This window comes from Poecile atricapillus, chromosome Z (assembly GCF_030490865.1).
Source record: "Poecile atricapillus isolate bPoeAtr1 chromosome Z, bPoeAtr1.hap1, whole genome shotgun sequence".
NCBI lineage: Eukaryota > Metazoa > Chordata > Aves > Passeriformes > Paridae > Poecile > Poecile atricapillus.
This window is the reverse complement of record NC_081289.1, coordinates 116,592,460-116,618,326: the sequence shown is the minus strand read 5'-3', so window position 1 is coordinate 116,618,326 and position 25,867 is coordinate 116,592,460. Positions and strand designations below refer to the sequence as shown.

The following is a 25,867-nucleotide window of genomic DNA, read 5'->3' as shown; positions in this document are numbered from 1 at the left end:
GAGGCCTTACTGTATATCTTAATTTCAGGAGCAATGCCTAGCTTACAGTGCTATTCTCAGTAAATTGGGAGAATTAGCTGGTGAGCAAGAAATTTCAATGACAATAGTCTTCAAAAATAAACAGCCAAGAGAGAGGAAATAAACTATTTGTTCCCCAGTTGCTACATACACCAAGTTCCAGAAAAAGAGTTCTGGTTTCACGTGGGGGACAAATAATCATGACAAGTTTAATGAAATCCTGTAGGAGACTGTCCAAGTTTATTAAATTATAAAAAAGTAATGCCCAGCACCCCTACCACTTAGTAGTATTTACTACATGATGATGTCCAGGTAAAACATTTTGAGGTCTTTCATCTTTAAGTAATACAGAGAAATATACAAAATATTAATATGAAAGAAGATAAAAAGAAATCAAACCAAACATTCTAAAACTAAATATTGGTTCAGCTGCAAATCTCAGACATTTCTTGTTTCCTGAATGCTTCATATGTCTTTTTTGAATCTCATTTCTACTGTTTTTCTTTTCTTATTTAGAGAGTCTATGGCATGAATTAATGGCCTTGTTTTGAACAGGAAGAAAAGCTGCTTAAAATAATGATTTCATATGCACACTTTGTAACTGCTCAGCTCAGTGGACATGATAAAAATTATAAAACACTTGGCAAGTGTCATCTATTTCTTTGAAATACGTTCCATCTTACTCGGCTATACTCGGCTGCTTGTTCAACAGTCACTAAAGACATTTTTAGAACATTTTAAGGTGCTTTTACAGTTACATTCAAATAATTTTTATGGAAATAAAACGACTTTATTTTTACTTATTCTTGCTAAAAACAGGTACACAGGTACCTAGAAAGCAATATATTAGGAAATAAGCCATGACATATTGCGGCATAACACACAGTAAACATATACGTGCACTTTTAGATATACTGCTTAGAATTGACTTTGAGTGAAAGTTCTGTGAACAAAAGAAGACAAATTATGTAGAATTTATGATAAACTTCTATGTTAATCCCACAAGCCAATTACAGCTATGCATATACTCTGCAAAGTGCAAAAGGTTTTTGGCACTTGGAGGTAACATTTGAATGAATGATTTTGTTTTTCATGTTGAAGTAAATACACAAGCCAGAAATTATAATGGTTAATGAGCAAATTCCAATGTCTTTAGAAATTTATTGAACCTAAAATCAAAAAAAATAAATTTGGTTTATAGATGAAATGCAGTTCTTCAAAAAAAAAATCTAACATGAAGTCCAGGTCAAGCAATCTTTACAAATGCTGATATAAATATTAATATAGAGGACCTTGATATTCACTCGGTTGTTTATTACTATATGTTGGATCATTTGCTCATAAAATGCATGTCACAACTGTTTTATACACAAATCATTAATCTTTGAACAGTTGCTTTTAAGCAAACAGAAGTCTCTTATCCAACACCAAAAACATTTAAGAGACAATTATACACTCTTAGTGCCAGTTTTGATATCTCTTCTAAAAGCCTTCCCCCATTTTCTGAATTTTTTCTTCATGTTAGAGGTCAGTCTGTACTTGACATTAATTACTCTTGCCATTACAAGAGGGAATAATACCTGTTTTCTTATTTCCCTCAAATAACCAGAATCCTTTAAGCACATAATTTTCACTGTTTTCTTTAACTGAAGGTTGTGGAGAGAACTATCTTTCTCCAAGCCTTTTCTTAATTTATTGTTAAAAAAAGAATCAAAAGCAAGCAGCAGCAGGAACTACAACACCCCTTTCATCTCTTTCCTCAACAGGGGTAAGGAATTGTGGCAGAAGAAGCAACCAAAGATTAGGCCTGCTCAAAGCACCTTGTCACAAAAGGAGGTGGTTTGCTCGTTGGAGACAGCAGTCACTGCTCAACTAATGGCCCCAGCTACTTCATGAGACAGCAAACTGAACAGAGGCACTACAGAGCTCCTCAGTTCAACTATGCTAGCTTAGAAAGTAGCAGTTCTCTCTTTAATGGTTCTATGCATTACCAGTTTTCAAAATTAAAAACTTTCCGAGACTATTCAGACCAAATTATCCCTGATGGTCAATTCTATTTTGCTAAATCACTGCTAATAAAGCACACATAGTGGGATTAAAAACAAGGTTGGAATAAAATGTTTTTCAGAGGAACAGAACAATGGACCTAATACCTCAAATCTCTGATTGCTGACTTTCTTTCCTTTTTTGTTCCAGACAATTTTAGGTCTTGGATCTCCTGTGGCTTGACAGATGAACGAGGCGACTCCTCCTGAAACCCCTGTCTGGTCAACGGGAGTTCTTGTAAACTTTGGTGGTGCTGAAACAAACAAAAAATTAACCAAATTAATCCAAGCAGTAAACATAAATTCTAAAAAGGTCACATGAAGAATTCAAAATTTAAAAAGAAGGAAATGCTTTGTTTCTCCAGTAATATCATTCACTTGTAATACAAAGCATTATAAAAGAAACCCTAAAAGGTCAGGAAAGTACTTATAGATTTTACTAGTGAAATTTATATTAAAACCAAAATCTGATGGCATTGGAATAGCAAGATCACACATTATATTTTATCACCATTATAAATAAAAAAATCCAATTTGAATTCTTTTGCAAAATGAGCGCATCAATCAGCTGGAATAATATAATGATTTGCTACTTGATGCTATGATCACAGGATGTCATGAAAAGAGGACGCTCACCTTTGATATATTAAAATCAGTGACATTTAGGAGAAAGCATTTGTAATTTTGCATGGTAGAGGTAAATTACTATGTATTAAGAGGCCAGGCAAAAAGGACTGTAACAGAAGAGAGATTTATGCTTGAGTACAGTTTTGCACATAGCTCCTGTTCATTCCTAAATTCTACTATGTCAGAAAGGAGAACTAAAAAAAGATCTAACTACTGCAACAATAAGAGAGGGAGAGAAATGGAGAAACCATTTTGAAAGAATGATAAGGCATTTTAATTCATTATTCTTCTTCCCTTTTTTTATTTTACAACAATTTGAAATTATTATTTTACTTGTGGTGAGACAAAATTTTCAGGTTTATAGCAACACATATCCTAATCTGTAAGATTACACCTAAATAGAGAACAAAAACATTGGAAAATTCCCGTAAATCTTTACCTAATTATGTTTCTTAGCAAAATAATTTCTAAAGATACTATACACCTTCAGATAATGATATAAATGATATGATGTGAGAACTTAGGGACAGTAAGTGGTAAAAAACCCAGGTCTTTGCTATGAAGCCATCCTCCATAGTAGTTGCTTTATACCATTTGTTGCAATTCAGTTTTGTTCTCATCTTCGTACATCAGCAGTCAGCTCCTTTATGTTTCCTACCTCCTCCCTTTTCTTCACTTTCCTCTCTTAGTTCAGGCAGGTATGTACCTGTACTGTACTAGTTTTCATTTCTACGTTGCTGTTCTTTGGTTCTGATGTCTAGCCCCTTATTCTGCAAAACTGTTCTTTCCATAGGCACCATTGCCTGTCAGCATGTTTATTTGAATGCAAGAAACACAGCAGTCTACTGTCATGCCTGTATGCAAGATGAAGAAATCCTGAAATAGTTTAAAATGCCAAGGTGCCATTTTCCAAAATGCAATTAGGGGAGCTTTTTACCCTACTCTTAATGTAAAAAAGGGCATTTTTAAAAAAAAAATAATCCTCCTGAAAATCTGCATGCTCTTTCTTTAATAGAAATGTCAAGAAAATGTGTTCATTTTTAACATTCCAGAATGCTCAAAGGTCCTGGAAGTACCACTCTGCTAATTTTCCTGGTGAAAAAGTACCTAAACCCAAATGCAAGAGCACATCTCAGCAAAACAATGTACCACTATTGCAATGGGGAAATTATGAAAGAACTTCTCTGATGTCAAAAATTGCCAAAACTATAGCCAAATGCCACAACTAATGCCAAAACATTTTAAAAACTAGAAATTATTTCCTAAGGCACAGGTTCCCCAGCCACAAAAAAGACAAAAATATATTCTGATGATGAGCATCTGGGTTTCAACAAAACTGCTCTCTTTGAAGCTTTTCTACGTATGTTTTAACTCAGCACTGTGATACATGAAGAGACTTGATTGAATCTGATAAACTGACATTCCGTAGCACAAGTTGTGATCATGGGCCACCAAGTGAAAAATGACACGCTGCCATTCTCTTTTAATCTTTTTTTTTTTTTGACATTTTGTGAGTTCACTGTTAGAAGAACTCAAGCCACTGAAAGAGAAACACTTCATGACGAAGTCCAACAGCACACTGTAACTACGTATAGTAGGTCATAGGCAGAAAATAGCACACGTAGCAATAAATAAAACTAGAAAATCTTTCACCAAACTCAACTGCCATAAGAGGTACAACCAGTTTTCCAGCAATTTCTTCACGTAGAACTGTCCAAAATCTGGTGAAAGACTATAGGACTGCCATGACTCCTTACAAAAATTGCATTCTAGCTTCTGCAGAGCATTATTTACTCCATCACAGAGCTGCAGAAATAGGGCTGAATACTTAACATGGCTCCAGCTACCTGAACAACAGTATTTTTGTCATCCTATGTGAATTTTTGCTGGGCCAACAATTAGTAAAGCTGTTGTTTGTTAACCATTAGAGACATAGCATTAGATGCAGAAAACAAGGGCAGTTGTACATAATGATGCAATTTTCAACTTGTGGACATTTTGCAAGGAAAATGAGGTTTAAAGGTTGTGTATGAAATCCACTTTCTTGTATGATGTGACTAATAATATCTACATCAGTAAAAAAGTTTCACAGTCCAGTATAGAAGAGAATTGGGGTGATCTTTGTGTTTCATTTAGACCATAACCTAGCTGAAACAAAAAAAGGTATGTATGGGGTTAAAGGTTCTTTTTACATAAATAAGTAATACCTATAGAAAAACATTGCCACAACTGTACTCCTATATGTAATACTGGAATTAAATCGATTAAATTTAAGTCCATTAAATTTATTTTTCAGGTATCATACGATATCAGAGAAGATAAATTATTATTAGAACATAGAAATTTTATAAAACTATCTGCCATGGAGACAGGTAAGTATTGTGCAATCCCTCTTTTTATTACTCAATCAACATGTTCATCTTGTTACATATAAAGCAACCACCATCAGTGTAAGGGTATGTGAAATCATAACCCAGCAGAAGCAAAAAATGAAAAGTAGTATTTATTGCCTTTATCTTTATAAAGGTTGCTAATTAAGGTTTGACACAAATTATCTCCACAATTAATGTTGTCAGTTTCTTGACATTCACTGTGACCTAAGCTGTTAGGCACTCTGATAGCAAACACAATTAAACTGCACACACAGTTGTGCTTATTAACACGAGGGCAATTTTGATTGAGAACTGACAACTATTTTTGATCTCCCTTAACAACAGCAGCACAGAGTTCAAGAAAAACTCTCCACAGCACAGTTCATTAAGCACAGCAACAATCTATATGGGAACCTTCCACTGCAATTAAATCTGCCAAAAAAGTAAGATGTAATATGTTACCAACTACGATATCAGTCTTTCAGCACTTTTGCAACTCTCCTTGGTAACATCAATAAATGCAGTTAAAATAACAGAAGTGCAATTAAAATAAAAAAGTGTAATTCACTTAAAATCAGCATCTCATATTTCTGCACTTAAATTCTCTTGAGGGCATCATAAAAATTGCTGCAGTATTATCTTTTAAATGCAAGAACACCCCAGTTTTGCTTGTTTATATACACTAGCACCTACTCAGGTATTCATACTAATAGTGAATTTTGATAACTCATAAAGCTAATAAAGAAAAAAATCAGACTGGGAGATACTGCAAATTGGACTTCTGAAGAGTACCACAAGCTTTGTCACTCAAGAGGCCTTGCACCATCTGTTACTAGATATGCACTTCTTGTTGGGACTCTTGAGAAGCCAAAGTCACAACTATTAAACTACTGTTAATTATGCTCTTAATATATGATGGAAAATTGAATTTATTGCTAGCGCACCTTAAATACACTCAGCTTGTATTTATTTGTTTTAAAGAGTTTAACCCCATAGAAATTAGGCTGCTGCTTCAATAAAGAGTCAAGCTGTCCCCTCAGGGGGTACAGGAATATCTGAAATAGAGATGGTTTACCACTGTCCAGATAGAAGCGGTGGTTTTTCCACATTATGGCTCCATAAAATATATTTTTAATGTGACACTAAAATAACTCATTTTGATTGGAACATTTGAGTATCTTGGCTCAAGCATAAGACATTTCTATCTTCTCTTATGTGCCTCTACATTGTTTTTCTAAAGTTTAAGTAGAATTCTGAAATAGTGAATGGAATTAATTAATTCACATTTCATCCTGTTACAGAATTATCCGTTTTGAAGTTGCTGTTCTGTTCTCTGTCCTGTGCTTTAATGTAATGTAATGTATACAATACTTTTCATCTGCACTCAAATAAAATGTCTGACAAAATACTTTTGAAATTACTACTTCAGCCCCCTTCCTTCCACAGCTACTGCAAACCATTCTTGTGTAGAGACATTTTTACAGAAATACTCCTCTAATGAAAAGGTGAGTACAAGGATAAGACTTCACCTTTTTCAAAGTGAGAGCTAATAGGAGGATGTCTGCAGTCCAAATACAGCTAGCACAGCATATGAACTTAAAATGGACAAGGTATATAGAGGATGCAGACCCTAATAATAATACATTTGTTTCTAGATTCTCTGTTTGGGGTGTGGGAAAGTTCATAATATAAAATATTTCTATTTAGAACTAAACTTCATCATATGCCTGAAATATGAAAAAGTATATTAGCTCAGAATAAAAACTGCCAAAAATCATATAATATTGTATCCTTTGTAAGCATATATAGCAAGGGTGAAAAAAGACAGCAGAAAAAATTTAAAATGAAAAGACACTTCTTTCAAATACCTCATTTGCTTATCAATTTACACATATTTGAGGAGATGCCTTAAAAATTACAGTAAAATTTTCCGTTATAAAGACTTGTTTTGTCCCAATAAAAGTTCAAAGATGACAATCACAGCTGTTCCCATGAAATGTTTTCAGCTCAGACTCAGAAATGCAGGTTGAGAACAGAGTAAACAATGTGGTCTGGCACACATAAAATCACAAGAATAATTTGCACTTAGAATAGTTTTACTGGCCTAGCAACATAAAGTTTCAGGGGGTATGCAACTGGACTCACTCTAAGTAAAAAATTTTTTAGTGATTCTTCCCATGTCAAATTAAACACAGATTATTTCTGACACAGTAAAAATCCAAAGAAACAGAATTAAAAAACAACCACAAAAGAAACCCTACACCAAACCAGAAAAAACAACAAAAAAAATCAAGCAAAATAAACCCCACAAACCAAACCAAACCAAACCAAACCAAACCAAACCAAACCAAACCAAACCAAACCAAACCAAACCAAACCAAACCATACCAAACCAAACCAAACCAAACCAAACCAATCCAAACCAAACAAATACCTTTATTTACCCCATTTCCAATTTTGCAACATTCACTGTATTCCACAGACTTATGAGAAAATGCTATATATTCTAAATAAAAAGAGTAAATAAAAAGGCCATAGACTGCCTCATATTTAATGATGGTGAAGGTGGTGAAGACTCCCGTCCAAGTAAAAATTAACAAACAGGAAAACAATTGCATGTAATCACAGTCTGATACTGTATTGATACATTACAAATTACATGATTAGTTATTATTTTCACAATTCCTCCAGTAGTTAATATATCAAAAACTATTTTATATATATATATATATACATAGTACTTAATAGAAAATTACTTACTAGAAATTTCAAAACACTCTTATATACAGCATTAGCTGCTTATTTACTCATTAGTAATAATTTGTGACATCAGTTAGACTGATTATTTTTACAAGTAATTGTTTCATATTAATTCTAACCTGCACTTACAGAGGACCTGCACACTGGCTATGTCAGGAAAGGTAATTAGTTTTTATTTTTAGAAGGACAATAAATAATTTGCATTCATGAAATCTGCATAAAGAAATTCCTAAGTTAACAAGTAGTATGTTCCTAAAAGTTCTAGTCTTCCAGTCAGAAGCTGTGAATTTTTTCTGTGAACCTCTGAAAACTGCACCTGCCTTAACATTCTTCAGCAAGAACAGCAGCAACACAATATTCAGATATCATACTCTGAGCAGCTGAATAGTTTTATTATCCTGTTAATGAAATAATCAGTTTTTTATCTTTCAACTACTAAATGCATTTCAGCCATGCCAGTGAAGTCCATCTGAAACCTTTGATCCATTTCGTTCACAGAAACTATTCCTAGGTACAAATGCGTGTTTCCCAAAAGTCTGGGTAAAGGATTTACAGCCATTACAGCATCCTCTTAAAAACTCAGTCCATACAATACTTACTAAATATTGATAATATAACTGAAACACTCATCTCCTCACCTTCTTTCTGCTACACGTATTATTCTGAAAGCAAAAGCACTCAGAACAAAGTACTGGTTTTTGAGAGAGGTTTCTGGTTGGTTCTTTGGTGCTACGTTTCCAAGTTAGCAGTCATCTCCCTTCAATCTGCCAGAGCATACCCACCCTGCTTACTAAATCAGCTCAAAAAAAAAAAAAAAAAAAAAAAAAAAAAAAAAAAAAAATCCCTTGCTGATGTCTGAAGGAAAATATGACATGTCAATCCTATCTTTTATATTTTCAAATTCTTTGCAATGCAGTGTCTGTGTAGTAGGTTCACCATTAGGTTCATTCTTCCCTGAAATACAAAGTCTTACAAGTAAGGCCTCAGAAGTGGAATAGGTAGGTTACGTTTTCCAAAAGGTCTAATGTTGAAATAGCAGGTATTTCATGTGTACCTCTAAGCTCTGCAAGCCTTGTTACCAGCTCATTTCATTGTGGATTATGTATGCTTTTTTAGAGACAGACATTATCTGAGCCCTAGGGACATGGGAGGTATACAAACTAACACAGACAGCAGCAGACGTTTATTTGCCAACTAATATCATGCACGCACACATATGTTCATTTTTAGCTTTCACTAACAGAGGGAAAGAAAAAGGCTTTCACAAATATGAAGAACCTATGAAAAAACAGCAAAAAAACCCTTTTACTAATAGTATAGACCAATACATTTATATTTGAAGTAGAGAGAAGCTGAAGAAGTATTTCTTGCTGTTCTTTTTCTATTAAAACTGTTGCAGGCACCCTATTAACAATTTAAGCTAGTTTCATGACAAATTGCTGGGACATTTAGTGTGAAACTTGCAGCAGCCATTAATTAATGCCCTATAGTAGCAATACTGGGTAGTGTAGTATACTATTGCCCTATACAGCTACACCTGACAGGAAGCCAGGGCTTACAAGTTATCACAGTTAGTCTCATAGATGATCAGACAAAAGAAGAAATCTCCCAAAGCCAGGCCTACTCCCACACCCATGCCCTCTTGCCTTCACTCCTCAAGTTGGGTGCATAGCCTTAGCTACCAGTGCTACATATACATTAGCTTAAATACAATATTTAGCCTTCGTTTGAATACCACTACAGAAAATAAAAATGGTATATGTTTGTATCTAAATCTCCCCTTACTTCATGGTGTCTTCAGTTGTTTCTACACAAAAATTCTGGCTTACACTATAGTTCAAGAAAAGAGAATCAGGATGTTTGGTTCTAACCAAACAGTGTGTGACTAACCTGAGCACTGAAAGATGCAGGCATATGACTTAAGTAATACTCAGTATTCAGTAAATGCATAGGAGGGCAAGAATTCTCCCTTCTATTTCCCCATACCTATAGGAATTCCAGCACTGTTAACCCACTGTTCATGATATTAACCCAGCTGCAGATATGTCTTTAAGTCATAAACCAGCACATACTGAAATGCACAATACAAAACAAAATAGGTATAAGCTTGTGTATATACATAGTATTTATCACAAAAGTATACATAAAAGCTAGGTGGGACTTAATTTACCTGAGTAAGAGAGAGGACCTTGGTAGTAAATCCAGTACTAAGCCTTCTTTCAGTAGCAAATAAAAAGCATGAAGCCTCTTGATTCTAAAAGGTTAGTGACGTGCACCACTTTATCCCCCAGGAATATTACATAACCTTGTCATATTCACTAATTTAACGAAAGGAAATTCTGCTTCAAAGCTCTCTACTGCTTCTTTTTCAAATTTTAATGTCTGCAGACTCCATATGAATTATTTGGTAACTGAGAGCTGACACTCCTTTTCAATGTGCAAAGTAAAAGCAGTGAATTTTAAAATGCCAGGCAAGCTGATTGCTTTCCAGAAGACTTTTGCTCTAAGAGAAAGGTAAGAATAAACGAGACACTACAAGTTTCAATTAGGGACTTGGAATATGTGGGTTATGACTAGAGAGATGACCTTCAGAAGTGTTTCAGTCTTACTAAAACTCTCAAAATACAGGTACCAAAATGAGGAAGCATAAAATTGGGGGTCTGTAACAACAAAGTGTAACTTCCACTCATATTTTATTTATCTAAAAACCACAAAATGCATACCTTGCCATTAATACACAGGGCAAACTGCTGATTACTGACTGTGAAAGCAAAATCAACTATCTAGTAATAATACTGACTCTACATACTAATATGATTCAGTGTTAATGCTTGACAAGGCAACCACATAAGCAAATTCTCATTATTCCTATTCAAGCAGAAGTATGCTTCTGTCTAATCAAATCTCACAGCCCATATGAACATATGCAATATGGGACATTAAGGGGTTCAAGATGACTTTCTACTTCCAGACCAGCATTAGGAGATAACATGACTTGACATAAGCATAATTTATTGAGCTAAACTGGTGAAAAAATAAGACACTATCATTAAGGCTGCTATAAAAAAATAGTAATTAAAAAACGTAGTTAGTAGATAAATTTCTTTTCTTCTTACTAAGTTAGACCTGCTTCATCCCAAAACTTGGTCAACATCTCCCTCTATTAATTATAAACCAACATTTACCTACAAGAATCAATTATATGAAACCTAAATTAGATGTCCAGCCACGTAGAAAGAATGTATACTCTTACTAGCAAGCTCTGTGAGCGATGCAGTGCAGCCTACCTTTAGCTGTACTGTAAGACAGGTTAGCATGGCCTGTAGGATGATGCACTGCTGATGCATAAGCAGACATTCATAAACTAGGTCAGAAAACTGTTTATAGATATTAAAAAAGATTCAGTGACTAAAGGCCCCAGTGGACTGTCCCAGTTCCTTGCCTACAAGTCACTTACAATACATCAGTATGGTTAGCACAGCACAGCAGCCTGCTCTGGGATATGGCTATGCAGACATAAAAGCACTGATTAGAATGTATTTACACTGGCAGTATTTTTGATACTGTATATTTTCAGAGTCCTGCTGTGTATACATCTTGTAAATACCAACCACATTTTGTTGTCATTAAGGACAATGTACTGCAAAAATGCAAGAAATACTAGTCGTAAGGCGCTCAAGGTTCATCTCCTCCATGAACTTCTACGGGAGCTAAATTGCTCTAGATTGTCTCTAGTAAAGTTATGCCAGCATAAATCTGAAGCATATTAAAGCATGTAAGAACATGAGAACTAAAACCTCACACAAAGATATGCACAAGAGAGGTGTTGCCAGATCACAGATTTGATTAAAAAGCAGAAACCTAACCAAAAGAAACATAACACCACATTAAGGTAAACCTCTAATCACTAGAAGTTAATTTCTGTTTTCATTCTGGTATGAAATAACACTTCTTACAATGACATCTTTTCTGCTACCTATTACCTAAAATCACTGAAAATAGAATTACTGATATAATGTATACTGGTGTACCACTGCACTTGCTTTACAAGAATCTTGCATGGTTATCCAGGTTACTTCAGTGATTTTTAATACAATTTTCAGTGGTTAGAGATACATCTACAATAATTGTGACCCATGGTGCTGAGCCTAATTTGTACCTATCTCATCTATCTCTCAATAACTGTATTTTCCATTCTTCTGTCTTAAACATAAATTTATTCTTCTTTTAAAAAGAGTTACCTAGAAATCTTAACACTACATATAACTGATATCCAGTCAAGAGCATGCTATTAGAAGAAGGACATAGGACTTTGTAGGACAAAATAAAGATCTTTTTCTTAAAAGTAAGTAAAGAAAAAAGTTACATTTGTCCTGTCGTAGAGGTTTTCACTCTGAAATCCCTACCATAACTGTAAAGCGTGATTCATGCCCATTTTTAAAAGAAAAGTAGAAATTACTAAACTATAACTGCCAACAAAGATTTCCTTCTTTATTTTCTTGCAAAGGCAGATACAATTTACAATTACTATAAAAATGAAAAAAAAAATTAAAACATAGTATCAATCCTAGTCATGCTGTCCTTTTAAGTTCATATTTAAGTAGTATGAAAAAACAAATTCTCTGAAGTTTAGTCTGAAGAGATAGAACTGCAAGCCAAAAGCACTGGAAGTTGCAGCTGGCTCCTGGACAGAGAGGGCTGACAGCCAAAATTTTGTATTTCTAATCCCATCTCTGTTAACTGCTTGCTGTTTAGCTTCAGGCAAATTACTTAACCTCCATGTCTCAATTTACTTACTTCCCAGATTATGCTACTTAGATTATGTCACAAAACATAGGGAGGAGTATTATAATTGCTACCACTACCATATTTACAAAATTTGTGTAGGGATTTTCATGCATTGAATGAAATGCTCCAGTTTAAGTCCTATCTACTTGCTACACAGGTGACACTTCTGTCAGGGCAAAGATAAAAATGAACAAAAAAACCACATTCAAATCTAAATATCAGTAGTATCAATGGAAATTGGTAGGTATTTGAAAAACCTAGTCTTTGAAAACTGCAGTCCTCTGCATCTTAGTATTGCAAATTGTTGGTTTAATTAACACTCTTTTCTCCAAGGAAATGAGCTCATATTTCACAAGTGTACTAAGGACTGCTCATTTTCACACTAAGAGGTATGTATTCAAAGGAGTACACTAAGAGATATGTACTTCTATAAATGATAATAAATTCTTTCTGCAAAATGTATCATCATGCATCATAATTCAAATTCAGTGGTATATGATTAATATTGTGTGCCTTTAAATAATAGAATTGAATGGTTTAATTAAGAAAACATGTTAATTGTAACTTAAAATATTCATCTAGATAACAGTAAATATGTATACATATAATTAGATTGAATATGCATGTTCAGAAATGAGAGATTTGAGGAAATTGTCTTTTCCACATTAAGCTTCAGCAACCTCTTGAAAATATACTTGAAAATGGCTAACTGTTTGTGAAAAGAATTGAGAACCTTGGTTTGCTGTCAAGGAATTTAAATTTCTGTCTGAATTTCAATGGCCTGTTCACAATGTAGAAAATATCAAGAGATCAATATTGCACTCCATCATCAAAGCTACTATCTGCTTAGAAAGTATACAAAAGGTAGAATAAAATCTGCATTGTCACAAAACCTACCTTTTCTCTGATTTTTCCTTCTGAATATAAAAAGACAACCAGAAATGAACTTCTCACAACAAAACTGAAACTACTGACAAAAATTCATGAGGTTAGGTTAGTGAAGCTAGGGATGCAACGGATACAGCAGGTCACCAAACAGAATACAAAATAACTGGCCTCAAACATCCAAATATAAAATGAATAGGGCTTTGGAAAGACAGCAATAAGAAAAAAGATGAAAAAAAGCTTGTTTCATGGAAAAAAAAATTATACAAAGAAAAGAGAAGCAGAAATTAATTGTCATCCAGGACAGAAGGATAACCTAAGCCATGATGAATCTCAGGTCTACTGAAGTAAAAATTTAAGTGAACATAAGATCTTTACATATTACTATAATGCCAGTCAGTCTTTAATAAAAAATGAAGAATGTTTGAAAACTTTGATTTTAGTGTGTATGAAAGTTGCTTGCTCCCAAAAGCTGTCTGGAAAGTTGTAATTTAATCTTTATGTTCTTTAACATGTAGTGACTCTCATAAAATAATAGTAAAATCTCTTGAATGAATTTCTGTATTGTTCATAAATCACAAGAATCAATTACTACATGTATTGTTCCTTCCCTGAATGGCTTTAGAAAAGCAGCTTCTAGTTGTTCAATAATTTGGCATCTTACTGTGTCATAAGCTGGCACACACAACTGGAAAAAATTCTAATTAGAGTTAGCAATAAATATTGAGAAGTTAGACTTTGATGCTTGCTCTTGTAAAACAAATCCTCTTTTTAAAGTAGACAGCTTTCAAAAATCTCCAGGAAAAAAAAAAAGTCTTTGAAGGTTTTGGTTTCATTACTCTTAACTTCTTACTGCAATAGTAACAATATAATGTAACACAATATATGGTACCAAAACAAAAGGAAGGTGGGGAGAAGAATTAATGTAAAATTATTACTGACAGATGAAAATCAGCCCACTGAAGTACCAGATGTATTTTCTATGTGTTTGGCCTTGACCCCAGCAACACATTTAATGATTAAGAATAATAAACATTTGTATGCTTTCTCCCTCCTCAGCAGACAGCAGTATAGTAAGTTGATATGAACATGCTTTACTTTTCTATCAGCCTGTAGCATAACAACTCTGAAAACTCTTAAAAGTTTTTGTTCTGATTATTAAATTAATTGCCCATGGGTATAGAGGAATATATCCGCTGGTTAGAGTTAAAAGAAGTATATTTTTCACTCTTCCTAATGCAGGAGCCTCCATTGGTCAAAGAACTCCAACCTGTAACAATCTACCTGGTATCAGAAGCTACTATAATAATGATCTAAGCCTGTGTTTTCTGTTTATTTTTAAGGTTCTTACTTATTTTATGTAGTAGCTTCTCTGAAGTTGTTCCCTGTTACTAGGACAAGAGTAGCAGGATGTTTCCACTGTTCCTTCCTAGAGACAAAGAGCTATATGCACAGATATGGAGATACCAAGAATGGGGAAATTAATATAGTGTATACAGGACCAGGTTTTTATGGAGTTACTTTATGTTATAAATAAAATTCAGAAGAAAGAAAAACAAGAAAAAAATCTTTGCATAGCTTAATTTAAAGAAGACATACTATACCTTCTATAGTTAAGAACTGCTGCTTTTTTCAAGGAAATAATCATGTTTTCACAGAAAAAAAAAAGTTTTTCTATTTGAGAGCATAAGACTATAATTATACATGTTATAAATACATATATACATGCATATATGTATATAAAAAAAATAAAATGTGTATATTTACAGCACCAGAAAAAAAACCCCACACTTTAAATAGTGTCAAAAGCATCCCTCACCTTTAAATTTATCCATACAGCAGTAAATCTTGTAATTACAGTCATAGACACATGTTCTAGTCAGTTTTAATTAAGGTAAGGCAGAACAATTAACAGTTAGCTATTGATCCCTCAAGCAGGCAAAAAAGTAACTACACAGACCTTGCAGACCATCAGGCTATCCTGTCTGCCTAATGGTTAAGGCAGCCAGAGCATATCTATACAATCACAACTATGTTCAACTTCAGAACTGACACAACTGTCCAACAATGAACTTTCAAATTCCTTATAATTTCTCACCAAAAAATCTATACCAATCCATACTTCATTACATACACTTAGCTCCCTTTATTTCTGCAACCATTACAAAGATGTTAGTTTTGTCACTATCAAAATGAGGTCTCATACAGGTGTGTAAATCGTTCCATACTGGTGACCTCCAAGTTCAACCCTCCTGCAACACTTCCATGTCAAATTTCTTTCTCAACCCACCAGCACATTTTCTTTTTTCAAGTGGAACTGAGTTCTTTATCCGATATGTATCTTGAGCCTCTCCTGTTCTCTCAGATCTGAGAATTTAAGTCCTTTCTGATCGAAGTAAGGGCTTATTTCTTAAGCTTTCTGATTGTTTCCCAGTGAATGCTTCCACCATGCCCTCAATTTCTTCCTTATCTTGTTTACAGGTGATTCCTCTGCACCATAGCAAAGGAGTATGAAATTAGTTCAGTGGCTAAAGCATTACACTGTTAAAAGGCAGGATCCCTATGATGAAGTCATTTTAATTGCCAAACACTGCAAATAGGAAAAACATTGGATCTTGCACTGTAGAGCCAGAGCCAATTGTCTGCGTCACTGTTATCTGAAAGTACTTGCGTTCTCCCCCACATTCTGATTCACTGTGACCTTTCAGGACTGACTAAATTAACCTCTTTTCTGAAAGAAATAAAAGGACAATGAAAGTCAAGCAGGTGTGCATAGTTTTGTACAAATGCACAATGAAGAACAGATTAAAAAGTCATACAGTTACCTCCAATGTCCAGACATTTACTTCTAAGAGCAGCTATCTTACTTCTAAGATCAGATGAATGTCTAAAAAGGCCACCACAGAACTGAGTGTTTAAGTGAATCATGCAAAACACCCGGAGATCTGAAATAAGTTCCACCCTGGGTATTTCACACAGATTAGACCAATTATAAATTTGCCATTCTATTTTTAATTGCTTTTCTAAGAATTAAGGTATTTGATTCTAAAAATGTTGTGAATAATACACTAGATTTTGCTTTAGATCACAAGAGATGAAATACTGGTGCCAAAAACCCTGCTGCCTGGCATTCCTAAATAGAGCCAGCCTTTTCACCATCTAGCTAGACTTTGTATGGTTGTGAAAGCCTCCAGCACTAGTACTGCTTTTCAAGACAAAGCACCTACAAAATTTCTCAAGATTTTTACAGTTATGTTTACAAAATGAAGGTTGTCCAATTTATGGCCCAGTGAACATGCACGCATATTAACACAATTAAGATCTTGGAAAACAGGTTTTTTTTCTGAACTGCCACATTGCTAGCAAACTTGACTAGGTTTCTGACACAACTGAATTTCTGTATAAGATCATTAGAGTTAGGCAATCCTTGAAGACTGGACTGTTTTGAAAATATTCTTTTTCTCTTAATTAGAAAGTCACCTAAGTCATTAATTGATACTATGTTTCATTCAAGAGATTTTACCCATTACAAGTCTCTAATTATGTAAAATTTTCCCTTTCTTGAGGGAAATATGCACGATATGAACAGGTAAATTGATTTCTTAAATGAGCAGCCTAATTTCTTCACTACTGTAAGCTGGTTGATGATCAGTAGTAGCAGTAATACAGCTTCAATTTATGTAAGTTGAAGATCTGGTCCATTATTTTCAGATTCATGTTAAGAAGCACATGTACAGGACTGTCACCAGGTTACTAGTGACACAGCTTCCAAAAATAAGAAGTTTGCAAGCTCAGCTCCTAATGCACTAGATCAATGCTGACTGTTTCAAAGCTGGGGGGATAAACTGATACTACTCGTGCCTCTGCTCAAGCAAAGATTCACCATATCAAGTAACCGTAACCAAGTCTTAGTTAGGCAGCAGTTACCATCTTCCCCCCACCCCGCCCCAGACAATACAGGACACGTTTCATAGGTTACAAACAAATTATTTGTGTGACAGGCACTCATACTACACTGCACAGAAAGTCAGTAAGTAAATGGGAGTTTAGCCTAGCTTCCTGTGAGACAAAAACAAACCTGTGTTTCTAATGAACTGATTCATATTGTGCTTGAGTTTTGCAGATAAAAATGTAGATATGTTGGACTTTGTGATAAAAATTTCTTCAAAAGAATGTAAAATTAATTTACTAGAATTCAAGACTAGATATTGGTTTTGCTCAGAAAATATAAGCACATTATTTCTTTTCATAAAATTACTGAACACCCTAGGTGAAAGTGACTCACAAAAATCACAAAAGTCCAATTGTGGTCTTGAACTGGATAGTCCCAAGACTCACACCACGTGTCTGAGAGCACTGCCCAAACTCCCCTTGAACTCTGTCAGGCTTGGTGTTGTGACCACTTCACTGAGGAGCCTGATCCAGTGCCCTGGGTGAAGAACTTTTTCGTAATATCCAGCCTAAATCTCCCCTGACACAACTTCATGCTGTTCCCTCAGGTCCTGTCACTAGTCACCAGAGAGAAGAGAATAATTCTGGAATTTTATTCCAGAAGTATATGTAAGTCAGCAAGAAGAAAACAGGTATCCATTTATCCTAATCTTTATTCTTACTTCACTAATTGTAGTTAATACTTCATTTTAATTTCTCTTAATCATAACTAATTTCTAGAGTTATATTCATAAGGTAACAACTACAAGGAGAAGAGAAAGAGATATAAACAATTAAAATTTTTATATCGTTTTTTTAGAGTTCAACTATTTTGAATGGAAGAGGGCAAAGCTGGTTTGTAGCAGTGGAAGAAAATCTATGTTTTTTATGTATTTGGTAAACCTAGGTCTGATACTATGACATAAAAAATTTACACTAAACTAGAAATTCTAACAGCCTATATTGAAAGTATTCCCTGTAAAATGATGCCAAGTACGTATCTGTGTGTCCTTATATAAGAAATCTTCATATGTATTGAATGCGGTTCTTTGCAGCATTTCATCACACCTCCGTGTTTCAAAAGTCCTCATAAATATCCCGGCTATGTTGGGGGGCCTTAAGTTTCTCTGTTTATTGACTGACATGATCAATTTCTTTAAGATCCGTTAGTTCTCCCTGTAATCTTGGAAAAAATCAAGAAAAATTCCAGTGAAATAAAGCCAATGAGTGGGCAAACAACTTTAAGCAGGAATTAAATGAAGAAGTAATAAAATAGTTATTTATTTATTATATCAGCATTATTTAGCATTTGTAGAACCTTTAGCACCTTCATAAAATAGGATCTGACTTTGCAATAGCCAGCAAAGAGAGACAGGATAATCTTCCTCCAAGAATACTTACGATCTTAATCTTACCCCCTAAAATGTTTGCAGTCTACGTATTAGCTAAAGCCTGACAGCTGAATATTGCCAAACTTAACAAAATACATTGAAAATGTGAGAGAGTTTTAGTCTGCAACAATGGCATTAAAACGAACTCTGCTAACTTTCTAACAATTGTTGAGTTTTTAGAAGAACAAAATGCAGCTGAAGATTAGGAAGTCTGTGGATAACTATGGAAAACTGAAGTTTTGCTTATCTTTCTTAAGTCTGTAATGCAGGTTTACGTGAACCTTTGAAATGGCCTCCAAAACAAAACATGTAAGAAAGAAGTTACTATCTCTCCACTCTGGTTTGTAATTAGTGAAGCCATTAGAGAATGTTCATCAGTTTGACTCACAAGCAACTCTGCTGCTGACTCACAGATATTAAAATTATAGAAAATATATTGGAAGGTAATCAGTGATCTCATTTACTAAGAAAAGAGCACTTTTCAGCCAAGCGAGACATTGAGAGCTTACAGTAAATACACTGTATATCTTCAAGTTGTAACCACCAACACCAAATACTTCCTCCATCAGGAAACTGACTCCAATCTCACATTTCAGGGTCATATTACTCTTTTTGTTTCATTTTGCGCACTGAGTGTAACAGGAACTTAATGTCTTGTTTCAGTTCAGCAGATAAGGGAGCACGGCCAGCAGATACCCAAATGATCTGTCTCATATTAGAACCTGAGAATAGGTTGTTCAGCATGGAGAAGGTTCTTTTATAGAAAGCTCTTATAGCAGCTTTCCAGTATCTAAAGGGGTCTCAAAAGAAAGATGGAGAGGTACTTTTAACAAGGGCCTGGAGTGACAGGACAAGGGGTAAAGGTTTTATACTGAAAGAGTGTAAATTTAAATTTCATATAAGAAAGAAATTATTTCTATGAGATCTGTGAGGCACTGGACCCATCCCTAGAAGTCTTCTAGGCCAATGTGGATGGGCCTTTGAGCAGTCTGGTCCATGGAAGATATCCATGTCCACTGAAAAGGCTTCTGAACTATAAGTCATTCATAGTCCCTTCAAACCTCAACTGTTGTATGATTCTTATCTGCTAGAAAGCTTTTCTTACAGACTCATCATTCAGGTCATTCCAGATTCTGTTTACTAGTGAAATAAATATCCCAGCCAATACATTAAATCTGCCACTGGGAACTTACAGCAGTTGACACTTCAGTTCTCCTTCTGCTATAAAATATCAATCTATTGCAGTATGTAATGAGACATTTACTTTCTGGAGCTGTAAAAGAGATACAAACAAAGCTACATAATGATAAATGCCATTGGTTTCATGAATCTGCGTTTTTGCACTTCTGTCAGGATAGCAGTCTGCATCCATACAGAGTGGCGTGCTTCTGAATTTCCAATTTTTTCCTCTAATTGTAACATATGAAGAATCCTGTAAGTTACTAGTTTAAATATTTAATGTCTGTCACTGACCTCCTTCACTACTGAAAAGCCTATAACATATCATACGGCTGATGTCAAATATTTATTTAGGCTGCAGTTAAACTGTAGTTGCAAAAACTGATCTTGTTCATGAAGACATTATGTATTTCAAAATGAGCCAGACATGTGACAAATATATGGTTAAACAGCATAGTGGGTAGCCCTGGCTGGGTGCCAAGTGCAGACCAAAACCTCTGTCACATCCCTCCTCAGTCTGTGGAGTGGAGAGAAAACACAACAAAAGACACACAGGTCAAGAGGACAGGGATATCATTCACCAGTTACTGTCACAGACAAACCAGACTCAGAGAAATTAATGCATTTATTGCCAATCAAACAGAGACGGTTATTGAGAAATAAATCTAAATCTTATAAACATCTATCCTGCACCTTTCCCTTCTTCCTGGGCTCAACTTTATTTTTGTTTTTCCCTTCCTCCTGCCCTTGAGCAGCAGAGAGAGACAGGAAATGGGCTTTGCTCTGCTCTAAGTTATCACACCTTGTCTCTGCCACTCCCTTCTCCTCACCCTCCACCCCTGCTCCAGTGTAGGGTCCCTCCCACAAGAGACAGTCCTCCATTAACTCCTTCAACACAAATCCTTCCACTGAAGTGCAGTCCTTCAGGAAAAGACAGCACAGATCCGCCACAGGGTCACAAGTCCTGTCAGCAAACCAGCTGCAGCAGGAGCTTCTCACAGGGCCACTGCCTTCTTCAGGCACATCCACCTGCTCCACTATACAGTCCTTCATAGGCTGTGGATGAGTAGGTCTTGATAGGATGTAGATGCTTCATCAGGGGCTGGAGGGGCACAGCTGCCTCACCATGGGCTGCAGGGAAACATGCTCTGCTGCCTAGATCACCTTCTCACCCTCCTTCCCCACTGACCTGGGTATCTGCAGGGCTGTTTCTCTCGCTAACTCCACGCCATTCCTCATGCTTTTCTAGCTGCAATTGTCCAAGCATGGCAACTTCCTTCCCTTTCTTAATCTGTTATCCCTGAGGCACTGCCACCATTGGCGATGGGCGTGACTTTGACCACTGTCAGGTCCATCTTATTACCATCTGACACAGGCTTTTTAGGCATGGGGGAAACTTCAAACAGTTCTCACAGAAGCCATCTCAGGGGGCCCCCTCTACCAAAAACTTTACCTAGTACATATAGGAACTATTTCCTACTTTCTGCTTAACAACCTATTTGATGTCTGTACTCTATAGCACTGTCATCTTTCCAGACCTTCCTAAGCTTTCACTTTCCACAATTCCCTGATTTATTCACTGTACAACTTCAGTAAAGAATCAAAGATGCAAAGGGCTTACAGCAAAGAGCCTGAGCCCAAAGCCTGGCAGATAGCCAGGGAAAGAAAGCCTGTGTGATTGTATTATCTTGCACCCATATATGGAAATAGAAAGTTACAAGAATATCTTTGAGTCTAGATTTCCCACTAAGTAAAAACACAGAAATCTTCACAAAGTTGGTTTTTTTATTCCTATTAGAAAAAGGAATCTTACAGTATAATATGTATTTCTACAAATCCCAAGTCATCCACACACTTCTGCTGATACGTAGGAGCAGTAGCAGCATAAAACAACTTGTAATCACTAAAGCTGGTATGTCTGCCTGAAAATAGAAGACGGTCAACCATTATTCTACTCTGTTTAGTGATTATTTCTTACAAAAACAAATTTCTTGATCCCACGAAACCTGGATTAATTCAAAGGCTATGCAGAACAAAACTTTCACTGCTTTTTCTCCCCGTTGGTTTCTCCTTCCACAGCTTCTGTCAACCTTACTATGTCTACCAAGACTGTGTCACGAACAATACTCAGATCTTGCTTCTCATTTGCCTTGTTCCTAAATCACAGATTTTCTTCTCACATCTTCCCACTCCTGTATCTTGCTATAAACCATTTCCCTCATCTTTCCACAAGTGCAGTGTATTCTATCAGAAGCATGAGTTTTGTTAACACAAAACAGTAATTAAAATTTTTTTGTTTTGAAACTATTTGATCAACCATTTAGTTTCAAATTCATACCACTCTTAGCAGTTTTTATCTCATACTGTAGATATGAGATCCAACAATATTAATTCTGGAATATCATGTCTAGAAAATCACATACACACTTCTCTTTTTTTTTTTTTTTTAAAGTTTTACCTTTTCTTAAAGGTATAAGGACCTCTACCTCATACTATGACATAATAAAAGACCATAAAGGAAAACTGTATGGACACTGTAAGCAGCAGAGATGCAACTTATATAACTACCTAACCAAGCTAGGCAAACTATCTCTACATTCTTATGTACTCATATTTCACTATCCTTAAGATGTAATGGTGAGAATACATCCGATGAAGCTACAGCTGACAAGTTCCATCTTTCTTCTCTACTACTAATACAACTGTAGTATGGTGTTTAACAGATTATTTCAACAGCTACTCCAGTTTACTGCTGCACATTTGAAAATGATGCAATGTAACAGCAATGGACATCTTTCTCATTTACATTCACAGTGTACAATGAATACCTGATGTCTTTCCTATTTTTAAAACAGTCAGATAGTTCCCATCCCTTAAACATGAATAAATACTAGGCTGAGTTATTTACTTTAAGATTCAACTGCTGTATGGCAAACAGCCTGCATGCCTTTGTCGTCTGCACAGCATGCAACATTGTCCTGTTAAGCTCCAGCAAGAGCCAAAGCACAAAGATATAAGCTGTAAAATATAATGAGCAGGATAAATACCCATCTTGGATACCTATTCACAATTTCAAGGAGAGATGTCAGACAAAGAAGTTCTGCCCTGGCATATTATTTGTTTCCTGGTGTATTATTTGGTTTCTCAATAATATGCCATTTTGCATGGTCTTACTTCTGTCCCACAAGGATAGTTAGTGATGATCAGAAAGAAGGAAGAAGGATGAGACTGACACTTCCTCTGCAGTGGAAGCATCTCCCTGTAACACAGTCACCTGGTTTTCAGCTTAAAAAGAAGTTAAAAAACATGTTTTCACAGATCTCTTTGTCATTAGTTCCAGATAAAACTGAAGAAAATGTTTAGGTGTAAAACAGTCTCTATTAAGGCACTATGATTTTACAACTTGTAACTGAGGCTCTTGGTCATTAGCAACAAAATTTCTACTCCATTCTAGTAACTATTAAAGTGAAGCTTAGGCTATACCTTGCAAAACACAGCAATGTGTAGCCTTTGTATTTTCCCACTGATGAAAGAGCAGACCATTCACGAAATATCAGGTCAAAAATATGAGCTAAACCTTTCAGACATACTTTGCTTTTTTTTCCTGATGTGGAAGGAATTCACTTCCAAAAAGCTGAATCTAGCATAGTTTCTATTAGGCGCAATCAGTTACAAACATCAGAAATTATGTGATCTCAATTCAATTATGAAATAATACTAATGCTAATAATAAAAATTATCAGCACTTAATTTTTATTAATTAAAATTTTAAAAAAAGCCTTTAAAAAAGAAAAAAAAAATGCTTTTGCATATGCATATAAAGTGTTTCATATTTTTAGCTGTGCTTTCAACTGCTTTCAACAGAATCACTCCCTTGTCATAATCTCTGAAAGAAAAAAGGTTTGTAGAACACCATCCTTCTGTCTCTCCCATTTCTGTTTTTGTAATTTCACAAGGCTAGTAAATATAACATTACAAAAACCTTTGAAATAAGTCATTATTAAGTTACTTGTAGGTTTTCTGATTTAAGTGAGGTTCACCCAATGAAGCTTGAAAAATAATTTTATTAGAATGTGGACCCTATAATTAAGCTCCATGAGATTCAAGTAGTTTATGTAATTGACTTTTCGTTAAACTTTTCATCATCTGTCACGAAAGCCATAATTACAGTGAAAACTAATCTGAGTTGCACACTAATTCCCAAAAAAGGATTTAGCATTGCATATGGGTCTTCAGCATTGTCTGGATATTTCAACTCCAAAAATAAAAATGTCAGAGATATTTCTTTTTTTTTTTTTTTTTTTTCCCCCCTAGCATCTTCCCAAGATTTGTAACTGGACCTTCTGTTTGCAGTTCAATTATTCAAACTAATGCTGATTCAACTGCTGTCCAAAATGTTCTAATTCAAGTGTAATGATATTACAGATTAAAAAAATGCATTTAAAAGACCAAAAAACAAGTTTGATAAACTTCAATTAATTCATACATTCCATAATGACAACAGTAAAAGATCTAAGCAACAATCCTGATTAAAACCTTGATCTTGGCTGCAGTATTGTGTTATAGTAGGGGTTATGTTGCTGGTAAAAAGTATTTATTTATTCTATTTCAAAGCTGATCAAAATACAAAGAGCTTCTCAGTCCTCAAATTATGCATTCAAATATATCTTCCATAACTACCAAGGAAATTTAACAGATCATAATTTAGAGTGCTTGAATCTGCTTTGTAGAAATTAATATATTGCATAATCCCCATTTCAAAATAAGGTTTTCACTTGAATTACTTTTCTTTAGAAACATAATTTTCAATGAGCATGAAAAATAGTACCAAAAACCCTATGTGTATCAGTCTTTCTTTACTTCAATAATTTTTTGTTCTTAAAAGATGAGAAATAGTAATAATAAAAAAATTTTTTGAGTGTAACTTTAAAAATAACTCATAGGGAAGGCAAAACCTTGTTTTTTTATATTTTGTATCATACACAGAAACAGAAACCATTCCCCTTATGATTAGTAACAAAAAATTATAAAACCTCTAGCCTTTTTCAACATACCTGGTCCAATAACTTTTCTGTCAGTACCTGTATCGTTGTATCATAAAAAGGAAAATCTGATTGAAAATGCATTCATTCGCACAGTATGCATGAATTAAAAAAACCCACTGATTTATCAATAATTATTTTTAATACAAGCCCAACAGCTGTACATACTGAAACAAAAGTACTACATGCTCCACCCAGAGTTTTTAAAATATTTTCCAGTAACTACTGCAAAAATAAACATAAGCATCACACAAAACAAAGGTTTCTGACAGAAAAAAATAGCAATGCAAATATGCTTAAGTTTCTAGACTGTGAGGCCCCAACTTCAGTTAAATCAGTAGTTTTTCTTTGTGTAACTCCGCTAATTGCATTGTGTCTCTCTACACATGGTGCAATTCAACATTAGTGACACCTCTTTATCTGCTTATATGATGCTGATCAAAATCACAACTACGAAGGGAACTGAAAAGTACCTGTTAAACATGATCCTCAGGATGTGAAGCCATGCTCTGGCCTCAGTCATGCCCTGTGTTATGTTATCCCTCATCTGCGCTCACTTAAAGCCATAGAGCTCTCAGCCTCATGGGGGAATGACAGCCTGTGGTGTGTTTCAGAATGCAATGAAATGCTATGCAGAAATTAGCAAAAATATAGACTTGGACAACTACTGTTGTGAGCCTGAACTCTAATCCAATGCTCTACTTGTGAACCCAAACCTGTAATAAGCTACATATGATTTAGAGTCAGTATTTCTTAATATCTAATTAGAATTAGACTAAAACCACTAATGGTTCTTTAATAATAGCAGTTAGCTTATTGAAACACATAAA

At 35.0% G+C, this 25,867-nt stretch overlaps 1 protein-coding gene across 1 annotated transcript in view; it reads right to left on the bottom strand.

Annotated features, from left to right (window-relative positions):
• Positions 1 to 25,867, bottom strand: part of PTPRD (protein tyrosine phosphatase receptor type D) — a 382,186-nt gene that overhangs the window by 238,049 nt on the left and 118,270 nt on the right. Inside the window, exon 3 of the mRNA XM_058827273.1 lies at positions 2,172 to 2,317. Coding sequence (XP_058683256.1) covers positions 2,172 to 2,317 — 146 coding nt within the window. The remainder of the gene's footprint in view (positions 1 to 2,171; positions 2,318 to 25,867) is intronic.